At 50.2% G+C, this 23,257-nt stretch overlaps 10 protein-coding genes across 10 annotated transcripts; 3 read left to right on the top strand and 7 right to left on the bottom strand.

The window, feature by feature from the left end:
* Window positions 1–518: 518 nt before the first annotated feature.
* On the bottom strand, window positions 519–2,446 carry M431DRAFT_71547 (hypothetical protein; the record flags this gene model as incomplete). The annotated part of the gene is made up of 3 exons (XM_024921914.1): window positions 519–872; window positions 1,283–1,922; window positions 2,310–2,446. Coding segments are annotated over 3 exons (1,131 nt in total), but the record flags the coding sequence as incomplete, so codon positions are not given.
* Window positions 2,447–4,280: 1,834 nt separating this feature from the next.
* On the bottom strand, window positions 4,281–4,774 carry M431DRAFT_502872 (hypothetical protein). The gene has a single exon (XM_024918227.1). It carries the CDS (start codon window positions 4,549–4,551, stop codon window positions 4,306–4,308), a length of 246 nt encoding a protein of 81 aa, XP_024780397.1. The 5' UTR covers window positions 4,552–4,774; the 3' UTR covers window positions 4,281–4,305.
* A 658-nt stretch (window positions 4,775–5,432) lies between these two features.
* On the top strand, window positions 5,433–6,498 carry M431DRAFT_194495 (hypothetical protein). Its single transcript, XM_024913242.1, has 2 exons — window positions 5,433–6,003; window positions 6,059–6,498. The coding sequence occupies exons 1-2, from the start codon at window positions 5,711–5,713 to the stop codon at window positions 6,393–6,395; spliced, it is 630 nt and encodes a 209-aa protein (XP_024780396.1). The 5' UTR covers window positions 5,433–5,710; the 3' UTR covers window positions 6,396–6,498.
* A 121-nt stretch (window positions 6,499–6,619) lies between these two features.
* On the top strand, window positions 6,620–7,726 carry M431DRAFT_71826 (hypothetical protein; the record flags this gene model as incomplete). The annotated part of the gene is made up of 3 exons (XM_024921955.1): window positions 6,620–6,946; window positions 7,043–7,552; window positions 7,655–7,726. The coding sequence occupies 3 exons, from the start codon at window positions 6,620–6,622 to the stop codon at window positions 7,724–7,726; spliced, it is 909 nt and encodes a 302-aa protein (XP_024780395.1).
* A 635-nt stretch (window positions 7,727–8,361) lies between these two features.
* On the bottom strand, window positions 8,362–9,511 carry M431DRAFT_502869 (hypothetical protein). Its single transcript, XM_024918226.1, has one exon. It carries the CDS (start codon window positions 9,306–9,308, stop codon window positions 8,595–8,597), a length of 714 nt encoding a protein of 237 aa, XP_024780394.1. The 5' UTR covers window positions 9,309–9,511; the 3' UTR covers window positions 8,362–8,594.
* Window positions 9,512–10,599: 1,088 nt separating this feature from the next.
* On the top strand, window positions 10,600–12,734 carry M431DRAFT_72180 (hypothetical protein; the record flags this gene model as incomplete). Its single annotated transcript, XM_024921992.1, has 3 exons — window positions 10,600–10,729; window positions 10,821–12,622; window positions 12,693–12,734. 3 exons carry the CDS (start codon window positions 10,600–10,602, stop codon window positions 12,732–12,734), a joined length of 1,974 nt encoding a protein of 657 aa, XP_024780393.1.
* Window positions 12,735–13,520: 786 nt separating this feature from the next.
* On the bottom strand, window positions 13,521–15,608 carry M431DRAFT_489487 (hypothetical protein; the record flags this gene model as incomplete). The annotated part of the gene is made up of 8 exons (XM_024916686.1): window positions 13,521–13,712; window positions 13,821–13,975; window positions 14,042–14,581; window positions 14,676–15,021; window positions 15,100–15,127; window positions 15,220–15,279; window positions 15,357–15,381; window positions 15,563–15,608. 8 exons carry the CDS (start codon window positions 15,606–15,608, stop codon window positions 13,521–13,523), a joined length of 1,392 nt encoding a protein of 463 aa, XP_024780392.1.
* A 1,329-nt stretch (window positions 15,609–16,937) lies between these two features.
* Window positions 16,938–18,178, bottom strand: M431DRAFT_526774 (hypothetical protein). Its single transcript, XM_024920693.1, has 2 exons — window positions 17,551–18,178; window positions 16,938–17,483 (listed from the first exon to the last, which is right to left on the bottom strand). The coding sequence occupies exons 1-2, from the start codon at window positions 18,064–18,066 to the stop codon at window positions 17,274–17,276; spliced, it is 726 nt and encodes a 241-aa protein (XP_024780391.1). The 5' UTR covers window positions 18,067–18,178; the 3' UTR covers window positions 16,938–17,273.
* Window positions 18,179–20,266: 2,088 nt separating this feature from the next.
* Window positions 20,267–20,710, bottom strand: M431DRAFT_194238 (hypothetical protein). Its single transcript, XM_024913237.1, has one exon. The coding sequence runs from the start codon at window positions 20,623–20,625 to the stop codon at window positions 20,290–20,292; it is 336 nt and encodes a 111-aa protein (XP_024780390.1). The 5' UTR covers window positions 20,626–20,710; the 3' UTR covers window positions 20,267–20,289.
* A 1,429-nt stretch (window positions 20,711–22,139) lies between these two features.
* On the bottom strand, window positions 22,140–22,810 carry M431DRAFT_194251 (hypothetical protein). The gene has a single exon (XM_024913238.1). It carries the CDS (start codon window positions 22,649–22,651, stop codon window positions 22,304–22,306), a length of 348 nt encoding a protein of 115 aa, XP_024780389.1. The 5' UTR covers window positions 22,652–22,810; the 3' UTR covers window positions 22,140–22,303.
* Between the last annotated feature and the right edge of the window lie 447 nt (window positions 22,811–23,257).

The following is a 23,257-nucleotide window of genomic DNA, read 5'->3' as shown; positions in this document are numbered from 1 at the left end:
TTTCCCTTTTCCCTTTTTTCGTTCTAGTTTGTCATTTTGATGTGACATTTCTACAAGTTGTAAAATGACGTGAAGGATTAGACAGGAGTGCGGATATATCATAGTGAATCAGGGCAAATACAGGTAATGCGTTTCGGCTTGTTGAGCAGCTTCTACTCCGCATCTCTTCGTATTCTGTATTTTTTTTTTTCTTCTTTACTCTCTCTATTACATCCATCGCAACGGGCTCTCCAAACGCCTCTAGCTGTTGCATAATCTCCTAGTAATCATCTTCATCCAATGGTCCTGAGGAGTTCTCCACTTGTCGCCTTGTTGAAAGAAATAACAACAAGGATGATTTTGTTTTCTTTTTGGTAAAATTAAAAGCAAAAGCAAAGGAATGAAGAAAAGAAAAAAGAAAACCTCCCCATAGTTAAAATCCCAGATGTTATGTAACTCTCGCCTGAAAGACACCCTACCCTGGCCGTGGGGTTAATGCTGGTTGATTTAGTTTTCATGCTCTCATTAGGTATAGTAGTTTAAAAGAAGATCAAGCTAGCCGCCATATCCACGTTATCCTCGGCAGCTTGGAGAGCCTGGATTGCCTGTTCCCTGGTAGCCCCCATGGCCATAAGACTGTCAACGTGGGCTGGTGTTACACCGGCAGATGGTGCTGCTGGCTGCTGTGGCGCCGCTTGTGCCTGGGTCTGTGGTGGCGGCGCGCCGGGTGTAGCCTGTGAAGGGGTTTGCGAAGGGGCCTCTTGAGCAGGCATGACAGCTCCGGATCTCTGGCCAATGGCAGTCCCTGCCGGTCCGGGAATCGTAGGCTCCTGGACAATGGCCTCTTCCTCCTTCGGAATCTCGGCTTCTCCCAGAAACGAGATTTCCTGGCCCTGGATGATAAGCTTGTCACTAGCAAGATCAATATGGGCCTGATATCTCTTGAGCATATCCAGGCCGAGCAGCAACTCGACGGACTTTCCCTCCATGACAGTAAAGCTGCAGGGCAGAAATAGGTTTCCAATCTTAATCTGGGCAGAGTGAACTCGGCCAATGATGGTAGCCGTTCCGACGCCTCGAGCAACGCCGGCGAATCTTTTGTCGACCAAGCGCATGATGCCGCAGGCCTCGGCGCACGACGGCGACATGATGGTTGCCTGCGCTCCCGAGTCTACGAGAGCCTTTACCTTGTGGCCGTTGACCTCCACATTTGCGTACAGCAAGTGAACGCGGCCAAACACTGGTACAGGCAGTTAGTAAACGTGGCAGAGTCAGCCCCCGCATCTCACAGGGGTCATGGGACGTCATCGTACATACCTTCGGGGTTGTGCTCCATGGCGTTTTGCAGATTCTCCATGACTCTCTCCTGGCGGATCATCTCCTCAATCCTCCTCTGGTTCTCAACGTTGAAGGGGTCTTCGTTGAGTCTTTCAATCTCGCGCTGCCGCATCTCTCGCTCTCTCCGCTCCCTGTCCTGGCTGTCTAGGAATATTCTTCGAAATCGCGCGGGGTCCTCGATGGCCGCGGCGAGCTCTGGGTGTTGCCTGGATAGCTGCTGTCTGACGGCGGGGTCGCCGAGAATCTGCAGGCGAAGCATCTCCGTGTCGTTTTCAGCTCCGGCGGCGGCAGTGGCGGCGCTTTGTTGTTGGCGAGCCGCTGCTGGAGGTCGCCCTGCTGCCTCCGGAGGCACCGTGCTGCCTCGCATATCTCGGACATGGACAGCCAGCATGTCGCCATCGCCGATTTGTAGCTGCTCCATGGTTTTGGCATCGTCTGAGATGAGTCGACCGTTGTGGTAGATGTGTTGCGAAGTAGGGGGGATGCCGGCCTCGGACTGGACAGACTCGCGCAGGGTAGAAACGGTCATATCGGGAAAGACTTCGAGAGTCACCAGGCTGTCCTGGTCTCCTCCATGAGGATTGAAGACGTTGAGCGTGATGCGCCTGGCAAGTAAATCCACGTTAGCCTCCTCCCCGTCAGCTCCATTTAGGACAAGACGAGACATACATGTTGGGATATTGATGTGGGCGTTTAGCACACGGTGAATGGGAATGTGGAAGAGAATGCGGACGAGAGTGATATCGAGAGGAAATGGCCGGATCTGGAGTGAGATGGAATGGAATCTCAAGGAAGACCGGGGAATTATGGGAATGGACAAGTTTAGTCAGAGTAAGAGTAAGAGATGGCCGTCAGTACCAGCAGAAGAAGAAGAAGCTGCTGGGATAGATGGCAAAGCGATTGCTGGCCCTTGGCGTAAAGAGGCAGAGGCAGTGGCAGTAAGTGTCAGCGTCAGTGGAAGAATGATGATGGACGCCCGTCCACAGACAAACACGCGAGCACGGCTTCGGCTTGTAATGCGACCAACGCTCGGATAGCTGGGGCTCTTCGTTTGTTGGCAGCGGATAGATTCAATGGAGATGACGGGAGGACTAGGGAGGGGCTGTGAGATGACTGCTAGCCTGAGCTGGAGGGGCAAAAAAGCTAGGTTGCATGTTGGCAAGCTCCTGTTTTGGGCGTCATGACTCCTCAAACCAGGCAAGCCTGGCGGTGACGACAGCGAATAGCAGCTTCTGGGCGGATTACAGCGGGCAGGTGTGCTGTTTGGAGGGGCCGTGGCGGGATATTGATGTGTACGTACTTGTTCCTGCCTATTGCTTATTGCCCGCCTACCGAGGAGGATTCCACTAATACAGAAGACAGAATACGGTTGAGGGCATTTTAGGTGATCTTTTAGGGTTCTAGCGCCTGCCCATTTCGGGCCTAGGATCAATTAGGATCAATTAGGATTCGGGCAGATCCAGTTGCTGTTTTGAGCACTCTAAGCGCAGTGAGCACATGGAACCCGGTGATTTCATCTCCATCAGCTGCACTTTCTGGGACTCATCAATTAAGCTCCTACTGCATTCATTTCTCCATGTAGCAGGTAGATGATGCAAGGGTCCATCTATATGATTTTTTTCGATTGCACTGACGGGCCACAGTTACATGCTTGCCCTGGTATTCAAAGGATCAGGGAGTGGAGCTGGGGGAATCATACAGGAATCCGTCCAGTTTGACGATTGTATCACTGCTGCCTCTACCTTCCTGGTAGAGCAAAATCATTAGCTATTGTACCTGCTATATCTATCGTCTCACTCGATATCATCAAATTCGACCTATAATGGCCTAGTAGTTTGGGTACCTACCTAAGTTGGTCTGATCTGTGTTTTCACGCACGTCTGTGAGACCTAACAGGTAGGTAGGCTATATCAAGCTACGTTCATCAAGAGGAAATCTCAGTATTTGACATCTGCCATATTATGCGTATATCTCTTCATGAGCTTAATTTATGATGCTTCTATGGCAGGTATATTTTATTCCTGTAATCACCAAACTTTCTGAGCGCGCTCCATCCGTTGATGCTTTTGCTCCAGAATGTCAATCAGAAGGAGCTTATTCCTGCTGCCTGGTACCCTCCCTTGCTACAACTGTGTCTGGTTGACATCTTACAGCATTCAATTTCTTTTTACAACATACATATTACAATAGTAATCTATTACTCTGTCTGAATAAGCCAACTGTACTCAAAAATAAGGATGAAAAAGGAGTTGCGATTAGGCACCTCATGAATATAGGGTAGGACATCAGAGACACCACTTTCCCACACAGATTTGGAGACAGCATCATGAACCCACCATCTAGCAGTGTACGTATTCTGTGCTTCCTTTCGCTTTTGCTGTAAACGAATACGTTATGAACAATTCCCTTTTAGCCGCCATGCCAGGAAATTAAAAGTCTCTCGACTGGGCGCGTACGAGCCTGGTAAAGATTATATGTAGGTACCTGTACCTTAGTGGTGCCGTCCATGTATGTGTATCTGTACAAATCTTGTACCAGGGCCGCCTTCCACCTCCCACTTCCCACCTGACTTCGCAAGCATCACGTCTAGTACTCAAACCTGCCACCAACAATATCCTGACAAGTTCCGTTTCTCCCTGCGTCTGTCTCGTCTCTGCCCGGATTCTCAGCTTCCCGGCCCCTCTCACGCCAAGAAGCCGCATTTTCCATCTGCCTTCGCCAATAACGACCGGCAGAGCTTCACCGGTGCGGGGACATGCATCATGTCTCGCGGTCTGTCTCTGCCGTCATGAACCGCCCTTCAAGAACTGCACCTGACGGCCCCATCACCCGCAAGAGCACCGTTGGGAATCCCATCGAAGCCCAGTGAATCTCTTGGACACGTCTCTGGCCCACCTCTTTGCCGGTACGAGTGCTGCTGTTTCCGGGGATGGCAGAACTTGCATGCCGCATCACTAGTTCACTATCTGTGCGCAGAGCTGCATCAGGTCAGCCAGTCGCACTGCGAGCGCGAGCCTCGGCGTTCATCTTTGCCAGCGAGGATGGGACAGGCCAAGTACGGGCGAAGCAGGTCTTTACCCCGTCCTCGTGCGGCACTTGCAAAAACTGATCCTGAAGCCCCCTTGCCGCCAGAACCATCTCCCCATGTCTAGTGTTCATCCTTCGAAGCATACTAAACGAGCATAATCCAACCAAGATTCCACCCAAATCATAACCTAGATAGATGCTAATCATTAGTTTTCTCCTCGCCAACTACGGGACCTCTCTTTCCACCCTCGCCAACGCACATGTATCTGTCTGGGCTGGCCAGATTCATGGCGTGACTCTCCGCACTTCTCTCTAACAAGCGCCATTGCTAACACGCGTGTGACTTGGAATGGGCCCTTTTCTGCAAACCTCATACGCAGCCTGCCTCTTATGCTTTTTTCTTTTCTTTTTTTGTCAGCGCTATTCAGACCCCTGGCTAGTCGACTAATACCTACCAGGTCCGTTATATTAACATCCAACCCTTTCCTGATTGCTGAGTGGCATATCACATGCGGGGAGAATTGTACTTGAAATGTAAGACACACAGCCGCTCAATGTGCCATCAGGTCTGTCCCGCTGCTCTAGAATACGACGTGGACAGTTGCATTTCATCACAACCTGGCCGGCGGCTTGCGCGGGACGCTGCAAGGAATCAAGTACGATTCCATATCCTGTCTCCTCAGCCTCATACATCACGGCCGGTGAGTACAATGTGCCAAAACCAGCCTCTCTTTTTTTTCTATCTTCTTTCCCGCAAATTGTGTCCTCAAATTGGGGGCGTATACGCATACCCGTGCTCTGTGCTCTCATGAGTTAAGAGACATTTTCACGAGCAGTATCCTGAGGCACAATTTCCATATGGATATATCACCGGTAGGCCACCATGGCGCTGTGTGTGATGACATGGAAAGCCTCCCTACTTATGAGCTGATGGCTTGGGAGCTACAAGTGGTTACCGCTTGTTTTCGCATTCAGAATACTCACCCCCCGTGTGTCTTCCGAAACTGCTCGTTCCGAGTAGGATGCGATATGATTGGCAACGTGATATGTTTCCCCGCCCGGCAATGCCCCCCTACTCAAACTTTGACTCGAATGGGCGGTCTTGAAAAGCCTCCCTCACCTCATACGGTGGTATTCGTCTCATGAACAGGCGGATGCGGGAGCAAAGTTGCACACCCAACTCATATTGGTGAACACGTGTGTTAGTTGGTATCCACCATGTGAAGCCGGCTTCTAATCCATCACTCGGGGGGGCTTGCATCTTTCTCCGGAGGGCTGCGGGTAGGGCTGCCACTCTACTCTGTACCCTTGAATGGACTGAGTCTGGTAGGGCCATTTTGTGACCAGAGATATTGAATGACAATGAATGAACCAACTGGTCACATTTGCCCTCGCCAGCTCGGCCTGGCTCGTCGCAGCCAGACCAGGGGCTCTCATTGTCCATTATCCGAACAAATGCTTGCCAACCCACTCAGCTGAACGAGAAATGTTCCTTGGATCCATACTCCGGACACTTGCTTCTGATAGTGCGGACACTAGATCGACCGGAACCTCAGGGGTGAAGAGGCGAATGTGGCAGTGGATTGGCGATTCTTCTACCATTTGCCCAATCTGCCTACTTGTTTCAACTCCCCTGTCCAGGTCCAAGAACGCCCACAGGTAGAATACTGTACTACGAAGTACTACCTTATGCATCTTATTGACTAGCACAAAGCACCTTACAACATCGCAGCAGACGACCTCATCGACTCTGGTTTTATTTCTGTTTTAGTCAAACTCAAGGGCGGAATTTCCACGATGGTGAGTATGGACTGCGAGTATTTTTATCGTTTGCAAATCCTGTCTCAAATGACAGGCATCCGTGGAGTATTGGCCTGGCCAGCTGTGTCAAGCCACCTGCAGCCGCGGCTTATCAAGAACAAATTATTGTTTTGCATCTGAGACTTTGGTTGCTTTTCCCTCTGATTTTCGGAGGGGCACTTTGCTATGGTGACCTTCTATTCGTCTTTGCGTCATGTATGTCTTCAGCCGTAACTAGTCGCCAAGGATAAAAATAATCACACCCTCGCATGGCCACCAAGACTCTTTGCCGTTTCTATTCGGTCTCCCCATTTCTTATTAAACATCTATTTCCCCATCAATCGTCACCAACCTAGCCAGCCAACCCCCTCAGTTTCAACTCAAGGCAATTTGTTGCAGTGAAAGAGGAAGGAGAGGACGCGGGAGAAGAAGACGAAGAAGAAGATATAAGAAGAAAATGAAGATGCAGAAGGACATGGCAGTTACTAACTCTAGTGAGGCGGTTCCAACAACTTGCATCGCCTCCCCAGCGGGTTGTCTGATCCCCATCCCATTTCTGCCAGTTATCGCCAACGATACGGTTGATATAGACGATGAGGAGATGGAAGTCGACACAATAGGGTTTGACAGGATCGCTCAATTCTACTTTTATGGCGTTTGTCGATCAGAGGAGTTCTTGAGCGCATTCCCCTTTTGTTTTAACCCCAAGCTTGCCTTTTTGAAACCTCAGCATGTTGTCACGGCCATCGAACTGGAACAGGTTGCTTTTCAACATTCTGTAAGAGGATTCTGTAGCCCACTGGTTAGTTCCCTTCTCACCGTTCCTTTCTCTAAGCGTTTCTTGGAGATAGGTAGAGACAAGTTTTCTCTTAAAGCAGAGTACTGAAACAGTGAACAGGTCGAATATCGCGTCAGGTTTTCTTACAACCTTAGTTTCGGTCTATTCAACATCTGTGACATGACCGAGCGGAAAGACTGGTGGATGGTGACCAAAGTACGAGGGTGGAACATTGATGGCTGCCCTGAAGACGTCAGGAGGCTCATGTTCGTCCATATCATCGCAACCTTAGGGTGCAGCCCTGTGGTGACCGACGAGGACATGGACTATCCCAAGAACTGGTTGAAAATGCTCCATGGCGACGAAAGCTCTCCGAGCGAGCTTGTTGGCCACCGGCCCGATGGCCGGACAGTATGTATTCATTCGATAGCCGTCTGCCCTCGCCTCCAAGGCCTGGGCCTTGGCACTGCTACTTTGAAGTCATACGTTCAGCGTCTGAACAGCGCAGGTCTTGCGGACCGTGTCGCTCTTATTTGTCGCAAATCCGAGACCAGGTTCTTCCAGAAATGCGGCTTCAGGAATATTGGTAGAAGCGATACCAAGACTCTCCCTGGCGAATTCTATAACATGGTACGTTGCTCCTCTACCTCTATGCAGTCTATACTTGCTCTGTATTCATTTCAAGAACTTATTGGTAGTTTATGCGTACCCCGTACTAACTCGAAGCTGCAGGTTTTCGACCTACCCGGCCGCAAAGATTTCATTGATTGGAATCAAATCGAGAAGGATGCCCAACAGTACTGAGCTTTCCTAGTGTAACTGCATCCTTTCGTGGCGCAATACGGCATTTCTTTTCTTAAGCGTCTCTTTTGTCTTGGGTGGCAATCTGCGGCATCTTTTTGGGATATGATAAAAGCATACTACATTCTATGCTTATGACATGGTAATGGGTAATGACATGGCTTGGACTAGAGGGAAAATACGGTCAACAATGACAAAGATATAGACCAAGGAAAAGGGAAGCATCGGGAAATCGAGAGCATAAATAAAGCTCATCAAAATTCAAGAGAAGCGAAGAAAAATGAAGACGAGGTAGTGAAAAGAGAAGATGAGGGGAGAGGGGGAAACTGAATACAGAAGCAAGATGAGTGCAAAACGACTCGAAAAGTGCCAACGATTCAGCAACAGCCGCCATTGCGCAGAAGGTGGATGCTGTCTCTTGACAGATGCGCTGTTGTAAGTGCCATTAAGCAATCAATCACTCCTTTATATGTATGATATGGTGTTGACTTTGGCTTATAGAAGAGAGGTGATGATAGAACATTTACGGAGCAGTATTCTGCAAATCTAAGGAGAAAACTCATGAGCATTTAAAAGGAGGAATAACTAAAATGAATCTATAAAAGTATTAATATTAAAAATTAAAATAAAATAACTACCCCTAATATGGATACTGAGTCCTACAAATTCTACGTAGACTAGCTAGCTGCTACTATGGTTTACGATGAAATGTAGATGTAAGAGGAATATTGTAATGAAGCGTTTCCTTTTTCGCTCTTTTTGCTCCTTTTTTCCTTTCTCAACATCTACCTGGGCAGCGAAGAATCAGATTTACTACTACGTAAGTGATGTTTGCCCGCCTACTTGCTCAACACCAATGAGCTTGGTAACTTTAGTCAGTTGCCTTGTACTTGGCCCGGTACTCCTCCGTGTTCTTGATATCCTCGGGGGTAGCGAAACCCTTCATTCCATCGATAATGTCATCCAGGGTGAGGATGGCAAAGATGGGGATGCCATACTCCTTCCTCAGCTCGCCAATGGCACTGGGGCCAGGCTTGGAGTCGTCGCCGTCGGCAGAAGGAAGCTTCTCCATGCGGTCCAGAGCAACGACAATGCCGGCGACGATGCCGCCCTCCTTGGTGATCTTCTCAATGGCGTCCCGCTTGGCAGTGCCAGCGGTGATGACATCGTCGACGATAAGAACTTTCTTGCCCTTGAGAGGGGCGCCGACAATGTTGCCGCCCTCGCCGTGGTCCTTGGCCTCCTTGCGGTCAAACGAGTACGAGATGCGGTCCAGGTTCTGGGGGGCCAGCTCGCCGAGCTTGATGCTGATGGCGGAGCACAGAGGGATGCCCTTGTAGGCGGGGCCAAAGACGATGTCAAAGTCGAGGCCGGATTCCTCCTGCGCCTGGATAATGGTCTTTGCAAAGGCAGAGGAGATTGCGCCGGCGAGGCGCGCAGTGTGGAACTCGCCCGCGTTGAAGAAGTAGGGCGATATTCTCTTGGACTTGAGCTCGAAGCTGCCAAACTTGAGGACGCCGCCGTCAATGGCGGATTTCAAGAAGTCCTGCTTGTACGCAGGGAGCTGGGAGGTAGAAGAGGCCATGTTGTCGAAGCGCACGTGAGGTGGATATTTACAAGGTGAAAAGAGCAACAAAGACGCAAGAAGTAATGGTTGGTGACCTGGAGCTGTATAAGCTTTTGTCACTGACCAGCGGAGAGAAATGACACTCGTCAGGAAATTATTGATTTATTTACCTTGATTAGGATTTGTGACACCACAGAAAACAGCAGGCAAATACAGAACTCAGTAATTTGCTCCTCTTGTTGAAAGAGGAGGAGGAGAAGGAAAAGAGGAAGAAGATCTCAAAAAGTTGGCGGGGCACGAGATAAGAGGGAAAAAAAGTTTACCTGCTAGGGCGATCTGTCTCAATTCGCACTGTACAACTCATCCTATATCTCAAGGTAGAAATAAAATCGAGACTGCCTTGTGCTGGCTAGAATTTGAATACCAATGCGAGTACACCTTTATATAGACTAAAGATAGCTTAACAGTACTTTTGGATAGTCTCTTTGTGTATCAAGCGCTTGAATCTGGTATGTTAAAGTTTCATTGCGAGGATTTGGTCACTTAAGTCTACTGCATTATAATCTACTCAGGTAGAGTAGTAGCCAAGGGGCCCACGTTTATCCTCTGTCCTAGTCGATATATAATAAATAATACGAGGATCTTTAAGGCAATATAAATTTTGCCATGGCAAGAGAAGACTGACACCAAGTTGAGTATAAAGAGATCTGGCGAAGTAGATGAAGCAACGTAGAACTTGGTCACTTTTCTGGCTCGTTCTACTACTTGGCAGTTCACTGTCTCCGTCAATAATATGCGTGGGCAATTGGAGTAAACCGCAGTGAATATAGTGCATTCGAATTATATGGTAAGTTTTAGCCTAGTAATCTATATATACATTAATTTATATATATATCCTTACTTGTCTTATGAGGGCTATGTGAAGGAACTTACGCCCTTCATTCAATGGACATTTCGCAAGATCCTACACTGTGCTTCCCTCAGCTCTTCTCCCCACAGCACAGTGGGGTCCCCAAAGCCATGTACCCTCGCCTATAAATTTGTATGCAGCGATACCTTAGATCCATGTTGCACATGTTTGCCCCTCCAAAAGTACCTGCGCGGCTTATCGATAAGACTTTTTCCGCAGAGGCTCCGCCCACAGCGAAGAAAAAAAAATTCACCGCCTAGCCTAGACCCGGCATTTCGCTAACCTCGAAAGTCCTCCCAATCTTTGGGGTATCCAGAAAAAAAAAAAAAAAGCGACGAGGACATCTCAAAGCTGTAGTCTTCACCACAAACAGCGTTCCTCGATCAAAAATTGCCCACCATGAAGACCACGTGGAAGGACATTCCCCCGGTTCCTACTCAGCAGGAGTTCCTGGACATTGTGCTGAGCAGGACCCAGCGCAAGTTGCCTACCCAGATCCGCGCCGGCTTCAAAATCAGCAGAATCCGAGGTATGTCGCATAACAACAATCATTAAGCATCTGTCCAATACCATTTGCGATGCATGCCAGTATGGTGAATGGCTCGCTTACACATAATTAGCCTTCTACACACGAAAGGTCAAGTTCACACAGGAGACCTTTTCCGACAAGTTCGCCTCCATCCTCGACAGCTTTCCTCGCCTTCAGGACATCCACCCGTTCCACAAGGATCTGCTCAACACCCTCTACGATGCGGACCACTTCAAGATCGCCCTTGGTCAAATGTCCACTGCCAAGCACTTGGTCGAGACCATCTCTCGAGACTACGTTCGTCTCTTGAAATACGCACAGTCGCTCTACCAGTGCAAGCAGCTCAAGAGGGCCGCCCTTGGTCGCATGGCCACTCTGGTCAAGCGATTGAAAGACCCTCTTCTGTACCTGGACCAAGTTCGCCAGCATCTTGGCCGTCTGCCCGCCATCGACCCCAACACCAGGACCCTGCTCATCTGCGGTTACCCCAATGTTGGCAAGTCCAGCTTCCTCCGAAGCATCACCCGCGCCGATGTGGATGTCCAGCCCTATGCTTTCACCACCAAGAGTCTGTTTGTCGGTCACTTTGATTACAAGTATCTGCGATTCCAGGCCATTGATACTCCTGGTATCCTCGACCACCCTCTGGAGGAGATGAACACTATCGAAATGCAGAGTATTACGGCTATTGCTCACTTGAGATCCGCCATCATGTACTTCATGGATCTGTCCGAGCAGTGTGGTTACTCAGTTCAGGCTCAGATTCAGCTCTTCCGAAGCATCAAGCCCCTCTTCTCCAACAAGCTCGTTTTCCTTGTCGTCAACAAGATTGACATCACTCGACCCGAAGATTTGTCGCCAGAGCTCCAGGCTGAATTGCAGACCATCCTCAAAGCTGGTGAGGTTGAGATGCTTCAACTCTCCTGCAATACCCTAGAGGGCGTGCAGGAAGTCAAGAACGCTGCCTGCGAGCGTCTGCTTGCCGAGCGTGTCAACCAGAAGCTCAAGGCCGGTACCACGAGCAGCGGAGCCATCGGAGGCCGTCTGGCCGAGGTCATGGCCCGTATCCACGTTGCCCAGCCTATGGGTGGCGTGGCTCCCGAGACTTTCATTCCCGAGGCCGCCAAGAACAAGAAGAAGTTTGAAAAGGACGACCCTGACCGACCCAGGCTGGCCAAGGACGTCGAGGTGGAGAACGGCGGCGCTGGTGTCTACAACGTTGACATGCGCGCCGACTGGATGCTCAAGAATCCCGAGTGGAAGTACGACAAGATGCCCGAAATCTTTGAAGGAAAGAACGTCTACGACTACGTTGATCCTGATATCGAGGCCAAGTTGGCCGCCTTGGAAGAGGAGGAGGAGAGGCTCGAGCAGGAAGGATTCTACGAGTCAGACGAAGACATTGAGGACGATGAGGAGGCCGAGATTATGCGCAAGGCTGAGCTCATCCGAGAGAAGCAGCAGCTCATCCGAAACGAGGCCCGCATGAAGAAGAGACTCAAGAACCAGGCCATCATCCCCCGCAAGTTCGTCAAGAAGCCCCTCTCGGAGATGGAAGACGCCCTGGACACTCTGGGTGTGGACACCACAGAGATCGCAGAGCGAGCCCGCTCCACTGCCATCCGCACCCGTGGCCGCTCATTATCACGCCTTGGCACCGCGGACGCCGACTCCATGGACGTCGACACTCCCAAGACGGATCGCCAGCGTCTGCGCTCTCTGAGCAGACCCGCCAGCAGACACCCCGCCAACCGCAGAGAAGAGGGTGTTGCGGACGTGGCCACGAGATCAAAGGCCGAGCGGATTGCCAAGCTCAACCAGAAGAGGATGAACAGAATGGCCCGACAGGGAGAGGCCGACAGACACACTTCTGCATCTCTGACAAAACACTTGGTAAGTGATGAGCGCCACCAAATTCAACCTGTATCTATTCATTTTACTAATCGTTCTTTTTCTACAACAGGTTGCCGGAAAGCGTGGTATTGGCAAGACCAACAGACGTTAAGCCATTTGAAAAACTTTGGGAGGAGAGGCTATTTTCACACCCAATTTTCTTTCACATTATTGCTGGCATCTTTTTGTGTGTTTTTTATTTCGGCTTCTTGTGTTTAATTTCCAGTGTTTCAACCTTTTCGATACGAGGGAAAACACTATTTGCTCAGGAGTTGGGCGTTCTGGAAGGGTGTTTACAATCCAGAAAGAAAGTTGAGTGAGCGAGAGAAGGGCAGAGTGTGAAAGTTGGGAGAGGAGCATATACAGACTTTTCTTTTCATTGTTTGGCTTTTCATATAAAGGAAAGATATTCAGAAATGATGTACCTTTCGAGGAAGAGGATCCTCAGGCAGTCAGTTGGAGTAGTAGCTAGCAAACGGTATTAGTCGCCTACGACAACGATTCATCATGATGAGAGAGAGAAAGTGGAAAAAATCAGATTATAATGGCTTTCGAATTTGAATTAAAAGTACAAATATACTGCTTTGATAAAGGTCCCTATATGATGTGATGAGAAGCATCTTATATATGATAAGATTTCCCCCGTTCTTTGGTTTTTTTTTTTTCTCTTCTGTTTCTCGATACTTGTCCTTTGCCACCAATGTTGATTGATGTACTAAAAAATGATAAAAAAGTAGGTTTGTTTTTCATCATTAATTATTGACATTTACCGAACCAAGAAAACAGAAGAAAACATGGTCGCTCTTCGCAAGTTTTAGAAGGGGAGAAGTATCAACTCCAAAGATCTCGATAGCATGATTTAACAGACAAAAAGATTTGCAACCACTAATTTCGCTTCTTACTCTTCCGCAACGGTGATGCCCTCCCTCAGACCTTCAACCTTGAGCTCCTCGCCGGTGGCGCGGCGGTAAATGTCTTTGACGTCATCTGTCGTTGTCTCAAAGTGGCTGGTGGCGTCGTAGCTCTTGGAGATGAAGATGTTGTCCTTGGTGCCGTCCTCAAGAGGCTCATAGATGGGGATAGGAGGACCCTGTTTTTGAAAGCAAGTCAGCATTCCGGAAACTTGGCCGAGGTATGGGTTGGAATTGGTGGAATAGTTGGGTCTTTGCCGCTGGGCAGAGGTGAAATAGCAACTTACCATGAACTGCTCCTCAATAGCTCCGAGGCGCTCAAGACCGGGCTGGAGCTCGAGGTGGTGGTTCGCAGCAGTCTCGGAGATGGTAGAGACAATGGCGATCCAGTAGCCCTTGGGGCAGACGTTGTGGGCAGATGAAACACAGGCGATGTAGATATCTGTACAGAAAATCGTCAGCATTGGTTTCCATTCAAGGGGGGCTGCTTTCAAAAGTCAATCCTTACCGTTCTTTCGGCCGACCTGGGACTGGGGAATGATGAGCTGGGCAGAGTCGCTGTCGTTGGTTCCAGCAAGAGGGTGCTTGAGAATGCAGATGGCTCTCAGGACATGGCCGACAACCTTGGCCTTGCTGGGGAAGTATGAGGGGTCACCAAGGATCAGCTTGGCCTTGGTCTCAAACTTCATCTCCTCGACTCCGGTCATGGTGGCCTTGATGCCAACAGCCTTGTCGCCATCGTACAGGACCTCATCAATGTTGGTGTTGAGCATGTAAGTACCGCCGTAGATGGCAGACAGACGAGCGAAACCCTGGGGGAGCTCGCCAAGGCCGTACAGGGGGTAGATGTATGGGGACTTTCCATATCGAGCTACGGAGTTTCCGTACAGGCGGATACGCTCAATGGCCTCAGGAGCCTGGCCAACGGCAGTGATGTAGTCATCAGTGAGGTACAGGGCCATGGCGTGGCCAATGAAGTCCTTGGTGGCGTCCTCAAGGCCGAACTTGTCATAGACATCCTTCATGGTGCAGGTGTTGAAGTCGAGGCCTATCAAGGTGGAAGAAATACAAGATTAGTCACCAATCGATCAATGACATCCCCAAACGGGAGATCTCGCATCAAGAAAAGGGGGGCGGCTAACCTTTGTGAGTGGCAGGGTCCTGGAGATCGAAAGTGCCAATCCACTCAATGAAGGACTTCATGCGGCGCTTCTCAAAGATGCCCATGAGGGGCGACTTGAGGGCCTCACCAGCATCTGAGGGGACCTTGGCAACGGTGGCCTTGGCGGAAGAACCCTGCTGGACGTAGCTGCCAGCAACCTGCTTGAACTCCAGGTATCGGGTAACATCGGTGGAGACGAGAATGTTGGTCAGCTCGCCGGATGACATGAGGAACTTGGGGACAAGGTCGATGTTCCAGTCATTGAGGCGGCCATACTTCTTCCAGGGCTCCTCGCCGTCCTTGAAGTTGCCGTACTTCTTGAAGAGCTATGGGCGGGGGCGTTAGATGCGCTGTACAGATGCAAGGCAAGCAAGGTATTGCGAATCGGGGGAATGGCAATTTACCGTCTCGATGTTTACGGAGGCAGCCTCTCTATTGTAGCAAATCGTAGTCAGTGATCCGTGCTCTCAATGGCGGTGATGCCACGTCGACGTAGCAGAGGCCAGGGGACAGAAAAAACATACCCTCCGTAGTGGTCATTGCGGTCAATGTGGAGGACCTTGCGGCCCTTAACACTCAGGACACTTCAAGACAGATATGATGTCAGTACAAGTGGCCTTGGATGCTGGGGTTTTTGGTTCCATTATCGTCGTCCGCTTACCCAGAAAGGATACACTCGGTCAGGCCTGATCAAAAAAAGGGGTCAAGTCAGCAAGGAACCAAGCTCATGGACAACGTAGCTAGCCAGCAGGCAACGAGAAGAGCTTGCTGGCGATGCCAGAGCTCATTCCGTGACGATGCGGATGCCCAGAGCTGAAGCTGGAAGCTCCAGGCCAGCAAAAGCAAGCCAAGGCAGCAAACACGTACCGGTGCCCAAGACGATGACATCGTACTCCTTTGCAATCTCCTCCATGGTTGTGGGTATAATAGACGAGCTTGGTGATTAGCGTGTAAAGAGGAAGATTCGGTCCGACGAGATAGCCAGCAGGCAAGAAAGAGCAGGAAGAGAAGAAGAGAAAAAAAGGTTGTCGGGGAGAGGAGAAAGCTTTTGAAGAGTTGCAAAGCTTTTGGTTCTAATACGGAGAGTCCAGCCTAGAGGGGTTGAAAGTGGCGGGGTTTTGGTTTGGCTTTGGTTTGGGAGCAAATCAATCGGTGAGGTGCGGAGACGAAGCGTCGAGCTGTTCTGGGCAAGGCGGCTCCACCGTTCAAATCATCAGCACGCTGGATTCCGACTAGGGGGGAGGCAGAATTACAGTAGAATTAGCATTACTGTAATTTCTATTCTTATTTCTCTGCCGTCCTGTCTCTTCATTTTCCTTTTTTTCATGCTAATCACAATGACTGAGCAGCTGCTTCATTCGTTACTCGAAATGACGCACCGCTCGCCAAGTTGGTCATTCATTATATTACAAGCTGCCCGTTGAAATCACAATCACAGTACAGTCATCTGTTCCTCTCTGGAAATTGCCCCGCCGTCGTAATACCTACCGTCTCCAAATCTCCAGCTCCCCTGATCTGATCCAAATGCTACTACCGGATGATTACCCCGTACGAGTACGACTAGCAGCATGTCTCACAAGAGCAGCAGCAGTGCCGGATCTTGCATCCAACAGGCACGGCGAGATGCAATTGGTCAAGTGACAATGGAAAAGAGGATGAGAAGAAAATAGTATATATTATCAAAAGAAAAGAGAGAGAAAAGAGAAAGAGAAAGAGAAATAAAGCTCCCTCATCAACCCACCATCCCGTCTCCGTTTCATAAGGCGGTGTCTCCCTCTCACTCTCTCACTCACTCATTCGCTCTTCTCTCATATCCATCCATCCCCTGGGGCCCATCCAAAGAGTAGACCAGCTCTCCACAATTCGTACCAAGCTAACAGCTGGCCATCTCCGAGTACATCCATTCACCGCTGCTCCGGGCTATGCGGCATAGGTAGCATCTCCAGATACTCAGTTAGCGCAGGATCGTGCTCGTATGTACCACTACATTACTCCAAGTCTAACCAGCTCATCAATAAAACGGTCACGGAACCCCCAAAAACCCCTGGTCAACGGCTGAATGAAACGGTCACGCACAGAGTAGCATCAGTACCAGCGCTGCAAAAAGCCAAAATGAAGAACGGGGTTAGCGAAAGTATTGAAAAAAAAAAAAGAAGAAAGGGGAGAAAATAGGGGGGGGGCCTTTCTAATGAGGCGAGCCTCGTCTCATTTCGTCTCTTTTCCGCCGCAACGCCCGAAGGACCTGGCCGGGCTGAAAATGAAAAATGAAATTGATTCGACTCTAGCCTCGTTGCGTTCATCAAAGTCATCCCGATAATCGGTATACGAGTATTATATCGTACCAGTAGTAATATACATGCCAATTGCTTCATCGTCGGATATAGGTACACAGATTCCCCATACTTAATACTACACGCGGCCGGGCCAGAATACCTCCCCGTGATATCATGCTGGCCGTCGTCGAACCGTCCCCCTTAACCTCGCTGACCTTTTTCTTTCCTTTTTTTCTTCTTCTAAGATTGACCTCGGTATTCTCTTCGTTAGTTTTGATCGTCCATCTCCTAGCCTCGCCTGGCTTCTACCTTGTAGGCTCCTTCAACTCCTTGTCTGCTTCTTCCACAGCAGGAACATCATCGTATCCCTCTTCATATGCAGACGGTGTGTACACCTGACCCTCTCCTCCCTCCAAGTTGATCTCGGGGTCCGACCTGGCAACCTCGACGGCATCCTGCCAAGTATAGAATCGCTCTGTAAGAGCATGCTTGATCGCCCTCATCGTCTTCGTAACCTGTCACACGACACCCATTAGTATAAACAGAATCATAAATCCCAAGCTCACAAGGCTAGCGGCTCACCTCTTCATCCCGTGAATCAATCTCCCGCTCTCCAAACCCAAGCTTCCCCCTCAACAGCTCCGCCCTCGCCGTAGCAAGCATGTTCCTCTCCTTACAGCACTTCCACCACAGAGCATGTAAATCTTCCCACGACTTCCGCCGCAGCTCCTCCACCTCCCACGCTCGCCCATGCTCCTCCGTCTCTTTGGGCGTCAGCAGGAGCTTCCCCGGCGCGGGGAAGAACCCCCACAGTCCGTGGCTCTCGTCGACCTCGATCTTGGGCTTGAACTCGACGGGCTTCGGCAGCGGCATGTTGGACATGGACAGCGGCTCTCGCGGGCCCGATCCGTAGAGGCTGCTGACGCCTCGTCGCTTGTTGCTATCCTTTGTCTTGCGCTTGCATTGCGGCGCCGTCGTAGAGAAACTTGCTACCTGCAGGAAAAGGCTTGATGACGGGCTTTTCTGCAGAGACAGCCACAGCCTTGAGGCGCAGCCTGATGAGGCTCGAAGCGCATTGGGCGCTGCTGCAATTGACATTGTGGCGACGGGATAGAGAGAAAAAGACTGAACGTCAAATCATCAATCCATCAGCATCATTCGCTTAGATCTTCAGACGAGGCACAAAATTTGGGAAATCGGCTGGTGTATCTCGCTATCCCATTGGCCAGCCTGGTGCACTTTGTGCCCCGCCTTGTGGTTGAATTTGACTGCTTAGTCATCAGTGTGGAGCCACAATAATCTGCGTAGAGAGCAACTTGGGCAACAACCCACGACTATTTAGATATGAGACGAATGAACTAGTACCCTGCGGTTCTTGGTATATGCCGGTTTATGGTTATCAATTCTCATTTATAAATACTCGTATCTCTTATAGGTTATTCATGGGTCCTTGAAGCCCATCCAAAGATCTGGAGCGCAGGTGCTAATGGTGCTGTAAACGGCAGAAACCGACATATCAACCAATATTGCCGTCTCATGCAACCCAGGTAGCCGTATGCAAATAATGAGCACACGACATAAACCTCAATTCCTTCTTCTCAAACTCGCCCAACAGCTCCTCATACTATTTGCTACTGCATAGTCCATCTCAACGACATATGAGTTCAGTGCCTAAAAATAACACCCTGCTCCAGGTTACCCCGTACATTAACTAATGCTCACTTCATATCCTGCCGCCCGAGGTGCTTTAGGACAGCCACAAGATTGAAACATGCATATTCAGCTGCATGAGGGGGTGGAGGCATCAATTTTTTTTTTTTTCAATGATAGGAATCATATCTCAGAAGTTAATGCTATTTAGGATTTAACTGTTTCCTAGCGGAAAGCAAGCAAACAAGCAAGGTTCTGGTATTTTTCGATAGTTTCTCCTTCATTCGGCCCAGATGACCCCAATGTACTGTACTTGCACAGGATAAACGACGCCACAACAAAAAGGCCAGCGAAGCAACACGGCACGAAAGCATTCAGGGCAATCAACTTGCCACTATGCATTTGTCTCATGACGGCAATACTCCAGGGGCAGGCCAGGCAAACAAGTGTTTGAGCCAAGATATTCTCCGGAAGCCGCTCCCCGTCTCTGCGCTAGCAAGGCAAGGAGGCCAGCAGCAACACTACAAGCAATTGCAAACCAGTAGCACGAGTACCAGCATACCAAGTATGATCCTACCTGCACAAGCATGTGTCCATATCATCCCTTGTCCGGGTGGCCATCGTACGTGTCTGCGATTGGTGATGCCTGCAGGGACATGCAGCAATACCCCTCCAATATTCAGACACGCACGGAGTACAGTGTCGACCGTCTCCTCGAATCACATCCCATGCGCTCACCGACAGTGCCTTGTGCAGGAACAATTTCACAAAGACACGGCTGAGACTTCTCATCATCCACGTTCCGTGACATCACGGGCAGAAGGCTTGCAAAGTCACAAGGCAATTTTCTGACCAACATGCAATGAAACCCTACCGAGAGGTATGGTTGATAACGCCCCTCTCACGCCACCAGACGAGTCCTCCCGGGCCAATAATGCCGACCGAGCTTGTCTCATCTTGCGACCCAACGTAGGTACAAGCAGTCCATGTCTTTGTTTACAGACAAACTCATAGTCGAACATGTCTCGAGTCGACCGGACACTATACCCCGGCCCTGGTCACCGGTCGTATGGGATGTCCCTGCAGGAAAACGCAACAAAAAGGCAAAGATCCAATAACCAAGGCTCAGCCATCATGCGTCGTGCAAGCATCCAGTCCGTGTTACTGCATACTGGAAGCAAGGAGGCCGAGAGAGAGAACCCGAGACCTTAAAGAGAGCCCGAAGCAATGCACCTTGCCGGCCTCCATTGAGACACCTTATTTGCTTAGGTCCAAGGACACGGATGCGTGCACTGACATGACATGATGTGAAAAGAGACATGGCGACGCCTCCGAGCTGCCCAGGCACTGGCCGGCCGGCTTCCCGCGATGCATGGCGTACGGCAGCCGCATTCACCGGGATCCTCCTTTAACCAAACAACTGATCCACGCACATACTCGGGCCCGGTTGTCTTGAATCCGACTGGTGCACGTATCACTGAGGCGTTCGTATATCAAGACAGAAGGAGCAGGGGGAGACTGAACGAGGAAACAGAGAGAGGAGAGAGAAAACAAGACACCCGGAAAGCGTTGGAACCCTTCCGGGGCCAGGAGGAGCACAGCAAACACAGCCCGCCGTACCCTTGAAATGTGCGCCAACACATGTTGAATCCGTCATTGTTTGCTCATCACTCAAAAGCAGCGCCATGTCAGCCAAGCCAGGGCAATGATGCAGTTGTACGAGTACGAAGCACCGGCAGGACGCAATGTAAAGACGTGGAGTGCGGTGGCATAGCATTGGCCTCGGCGCGTGGATCGATGCCGGCTATCGGTTTCACGTAGCATTGGGGTCCGTGTCGGGGCAGCTCTGGCCCGGGGAGAGACTGTATACGGAATGCGGAGTGCTGGCAACACTACAAGCAGTAATGTGGACATGCCCGCTACCTGCCTGGGTCTCCCCATTTTTGTTGTCTTCCGGCTCTGGAAGAGTGCCGTATATTGGCACTTGTGTGCCGGATAAGCTTGCATACTGGGCGTCTCCCCTTCCTTTTTCCTTCTGTCTTGTTTCCCCTTTCACACAAGTCCCCATTCAGCCCATATGGAGTACATGGCGCAAGGTCAGCGGACTGTCCCGCAACGAGGGAAGCTGAGACTCGTACTAGCATCGGGAAGTATACCAAGTGCCGGGGTGGAGTAGTTCTATATAAAGGCAATTCGTACGGGCTTCTTGTAGTATATCCGTGCAACGGCTTTGAGACTTTCGGCCCCATGTTCCCTAGGTAAATAACGCCTATCTGTGCCACAGGTATAAATGGCACACCCAACAAACACCAAAAAAAGAAAGAAAGAGAGCAATATTGCAGGGGCTCTGAAGCACCGGGAGACAGTTAAGCTGGTATTCCAACACATCTCCGTAAGGATGACGTGTCTCACATCAATTTTGCCATGAATTTGACGCCAACGTGACAGAATAGTAGAGGTCACGCAAAATCCAGATAGCTGACTCAAGGCGTCCCTATTTGAGGTAGCGCAGAACGGCGTGGCAGAGGAGTTTTCATTCCGCCCTGGGTGGCTACCAGTAGTGCTTTGATTCACAAATATTCTTTTTTTTCTTTTCCCTGCATGTGGCTGGCGGTGTCCAGAAGGGTTCCGCTTTTCATTGAGAAGACGAGGTTGCAAGTAAATTACCCGTACAAGCAGTTGTTATAAAGCCATTGTAGCACCTTGTTGGTAGAGCGGAATAAAAAGAAGGAACTTCCCGCCGTGCAGTCAAAGCATTGGGGATCAAAGCTGAAGCGCGTATGAGTAGTATTCCGAGTCGAGACAAGTTACTCTTTCGGACAAATGAATGACGCCCCTTTGGCGACGTGTCTCAGCCATGTATTGCCAATGCATCGGTACCTAGCGACTACAAGCATGTCTCCATTTCGCCGCAGCTGCCGCTCCATGAGGTATCTGATCCAGCGTGGGGGTCTTTTTCATAGAAAGGCCACTTGGCGGTACTAAGTGATTCCTGCAAACCCGACTGGCCAGAATAGGTGCTGTGAGGGGTCGGACAAGCTGCCCCCCTTTCTCCTTCGTACCACAAGTCCTTCGCACGTACGGAGAACCTGGCAGTACCTTGGGCATGAAGCGGTCCGCTTCTCGGTGGCATGGCAAGTAAGGTACCCATGTACTGGTTGGTGCAAAGCCCTCTTCATCCATGGGGGTGCCAGCTTGGGGGCGTTGAGTGGTCCGAATGCCCAGCCATCCATCTCGGTCCAAGAACAGCAACGCACCAAATACGAATGCAAGCCCTATCCTCTTCTTGGTGCCTGATTTGCATAACTGAATGCCAAGGGTTTGACGTGACGTTTGGGCCATATTCGCACCAGTCATCTGGTGGTCATCCTGGCCCTAGAGAAGCTGCTCTTGTGACCCCACGGAAGTAGTGCAATACATAAGAATAGCACACGGTGAGATGACACGAGAGGTAGCCGCTCGGTGCCATCTCCTAGGCAGCAGGATTAAGGAAGAAGATACCCCCTCTCCCCCTTCTGGTTTCCTTCGTTGAGAATACTAGGGCAACAAGTGTTCTGTACCAGTATCGCTAGTACCGCCACTACACGCCTGTATGTATATTCCCGCTTTCGCCGGCGCTAGTAGGTTCATTGTTGGTAAACGCACAAAGTCTTGTTCCATACAAGGGGACCGCGGCTTGCGCTTTTCACTGCGTGTTAGGTAATCTGAATGGCCTAGCAATAGCCTGATATGTCGGTTCCATTCGGCAAACTTCTGAGAAATCCTGGTTCCACTCGGCGCTTGTGCTAGCAAACCAAAGCATGGATGCCGGAGCTAGATGGACATGGGACCCAGGCGAAGAACTTCGAGTGCTGAATCGGAGTTTAGGCCCGTCGGCAAAAATGGGGAAGGTGTAGTCGTAATATGCCATTGTATCGTGTACTCGTACATGGTCCTGGCAACTTGGACGAGCATGCAGTACAGGACAACCAACTGATCCTAACAACCACACCATGACACTCTGCGTGCGATGCAACATGCTCGAATGGCTCATGGAGAGGTCGTAAATCCATCGTCAGGTGACATGTTCGATTCTTAAACAATACGTTTCTTGTTTCCCGTTCCTTTTCTCCCAAAAGCTCTTGCTGGTTCACTGTCATCAGTGCTTGTACTAGTGACGCGTGGCTCGTCGTCTCTGCTGTACTCTACTTCGCACGCAAGAATGCGGGCGCAGAGTTTCAACTGTGGCCAGCCACTCTCCTTCTTTGAGTGCTTTATTCGTGGTCAGCATCATGGTATGGCGTGAGGTTGTGAGAATAATCTGCCATGTTTGCCTCGCGCGTCTTAGGTAGTGTGTATACCTACAGTAAGACTAGACTCCGCGAGGAGCCTTTTTCCCGTTCAGCACTCCAAATGGTTGCATGGCGGAAGTCTCCTCATTCATTGCAATGTTCGCGAGGCCACTCCCACGTGGAAGCCCGCCAATAGTGGCCCATTTGGGGCTTCTGCAGACACCACCTGGGCTTGAGAACTTTGGCTTGTTCTGCCCGCTAGTGGCAGCACTTATTAGAGGCATCGTGAGCTGGTGAGCGTCTTGTTGTTGCTAGCCTCGACTAGCCTCTTGTCACCGCCCTTCGTTTGCACGCCTAGCCGCTGGCTG

Source organism: Trichoderma harzianum (assembly GCF_003025095.1).
Source record: "Trichoderma harzianum CBS 226.95 unplaced genomic scaffold M431scaffold_1, whole genome shotgun sequence".
NCBI classification, from domain to species: domain Eukaryota; kingdom Fungi; phylum Ascomycota; class Sordariomycetes; order Hypocreales; family Hypocreaceae; genus Trichoderma; species Trichoderma harzianum.
The sequence above is the reverse complement of the archived record's forward strand: the minus strand, read 5'-3'. Positions and strand labels throughout refer to the sequence as shown.

Excerpts from the sequence above, each read along its gene's own strand:
- M431DRAFT_502872 (XM_024918227.1), bottom strand. The coding sequence starts at position 4,551 with ATGATTAGCATCTATCTAGGTTATGATTTGGGTGGAATCTTGGTTGGA.
- M431DRAFT_194495 (XM_024913242.1), top strand. The coding sequence starts at position 5,711 with ATGAACCAACTGGTCACATTTGCCCTCGCCAGCTCGGCCTGGCTCGTC. Across the intron at positions 6,004-6,058 it reads AGGTCCAAGAACGCCCACAG|CACCTTACAACATCGCAGCA; the intron begins GTAGAATACTGT and ends ACTAGCACAAAG.
- M431DRAFT_502869 (XM_024918226.1), bottom strand. The coding sequence starts at position 9,308 with ATGGCCTCTTCTACCTCCCAGCTCCCTGCGTACAAGCAGGACTTCTTG.
- M431DRAFT_526774 (XM_024920693.1), bottom strand. The coding sequence starts at position 18,066 with ATGTCAATTGCAGCAGCGCCCAATGCGCTTCGAGCCTCATCAGGCTGC. Across the intron at positions 17,484-17,550 it reads TTGATTCACGGGATGAAGAG|GTTACGAAGACGATGAGGGC; the intron begins GTGAGCCGCTAG and ends GTCGTGTGACAG.
- M431DRAFT_194238 (XM_024913237.1), bottom strand. The coding sequence starts at position 20,625 with ATGCAAGCTTATCCGGCACACAAGTGCCAATATACGGCACTCTTCCAG.
- M431DRAFT_194251 (XM_024913238.1), bottom strand. The coding sequence starts at position 22,651 with ATGAGCCATTCGAGCATGTTGCATCGCACGCAGAGTGTCATGGTGTGG.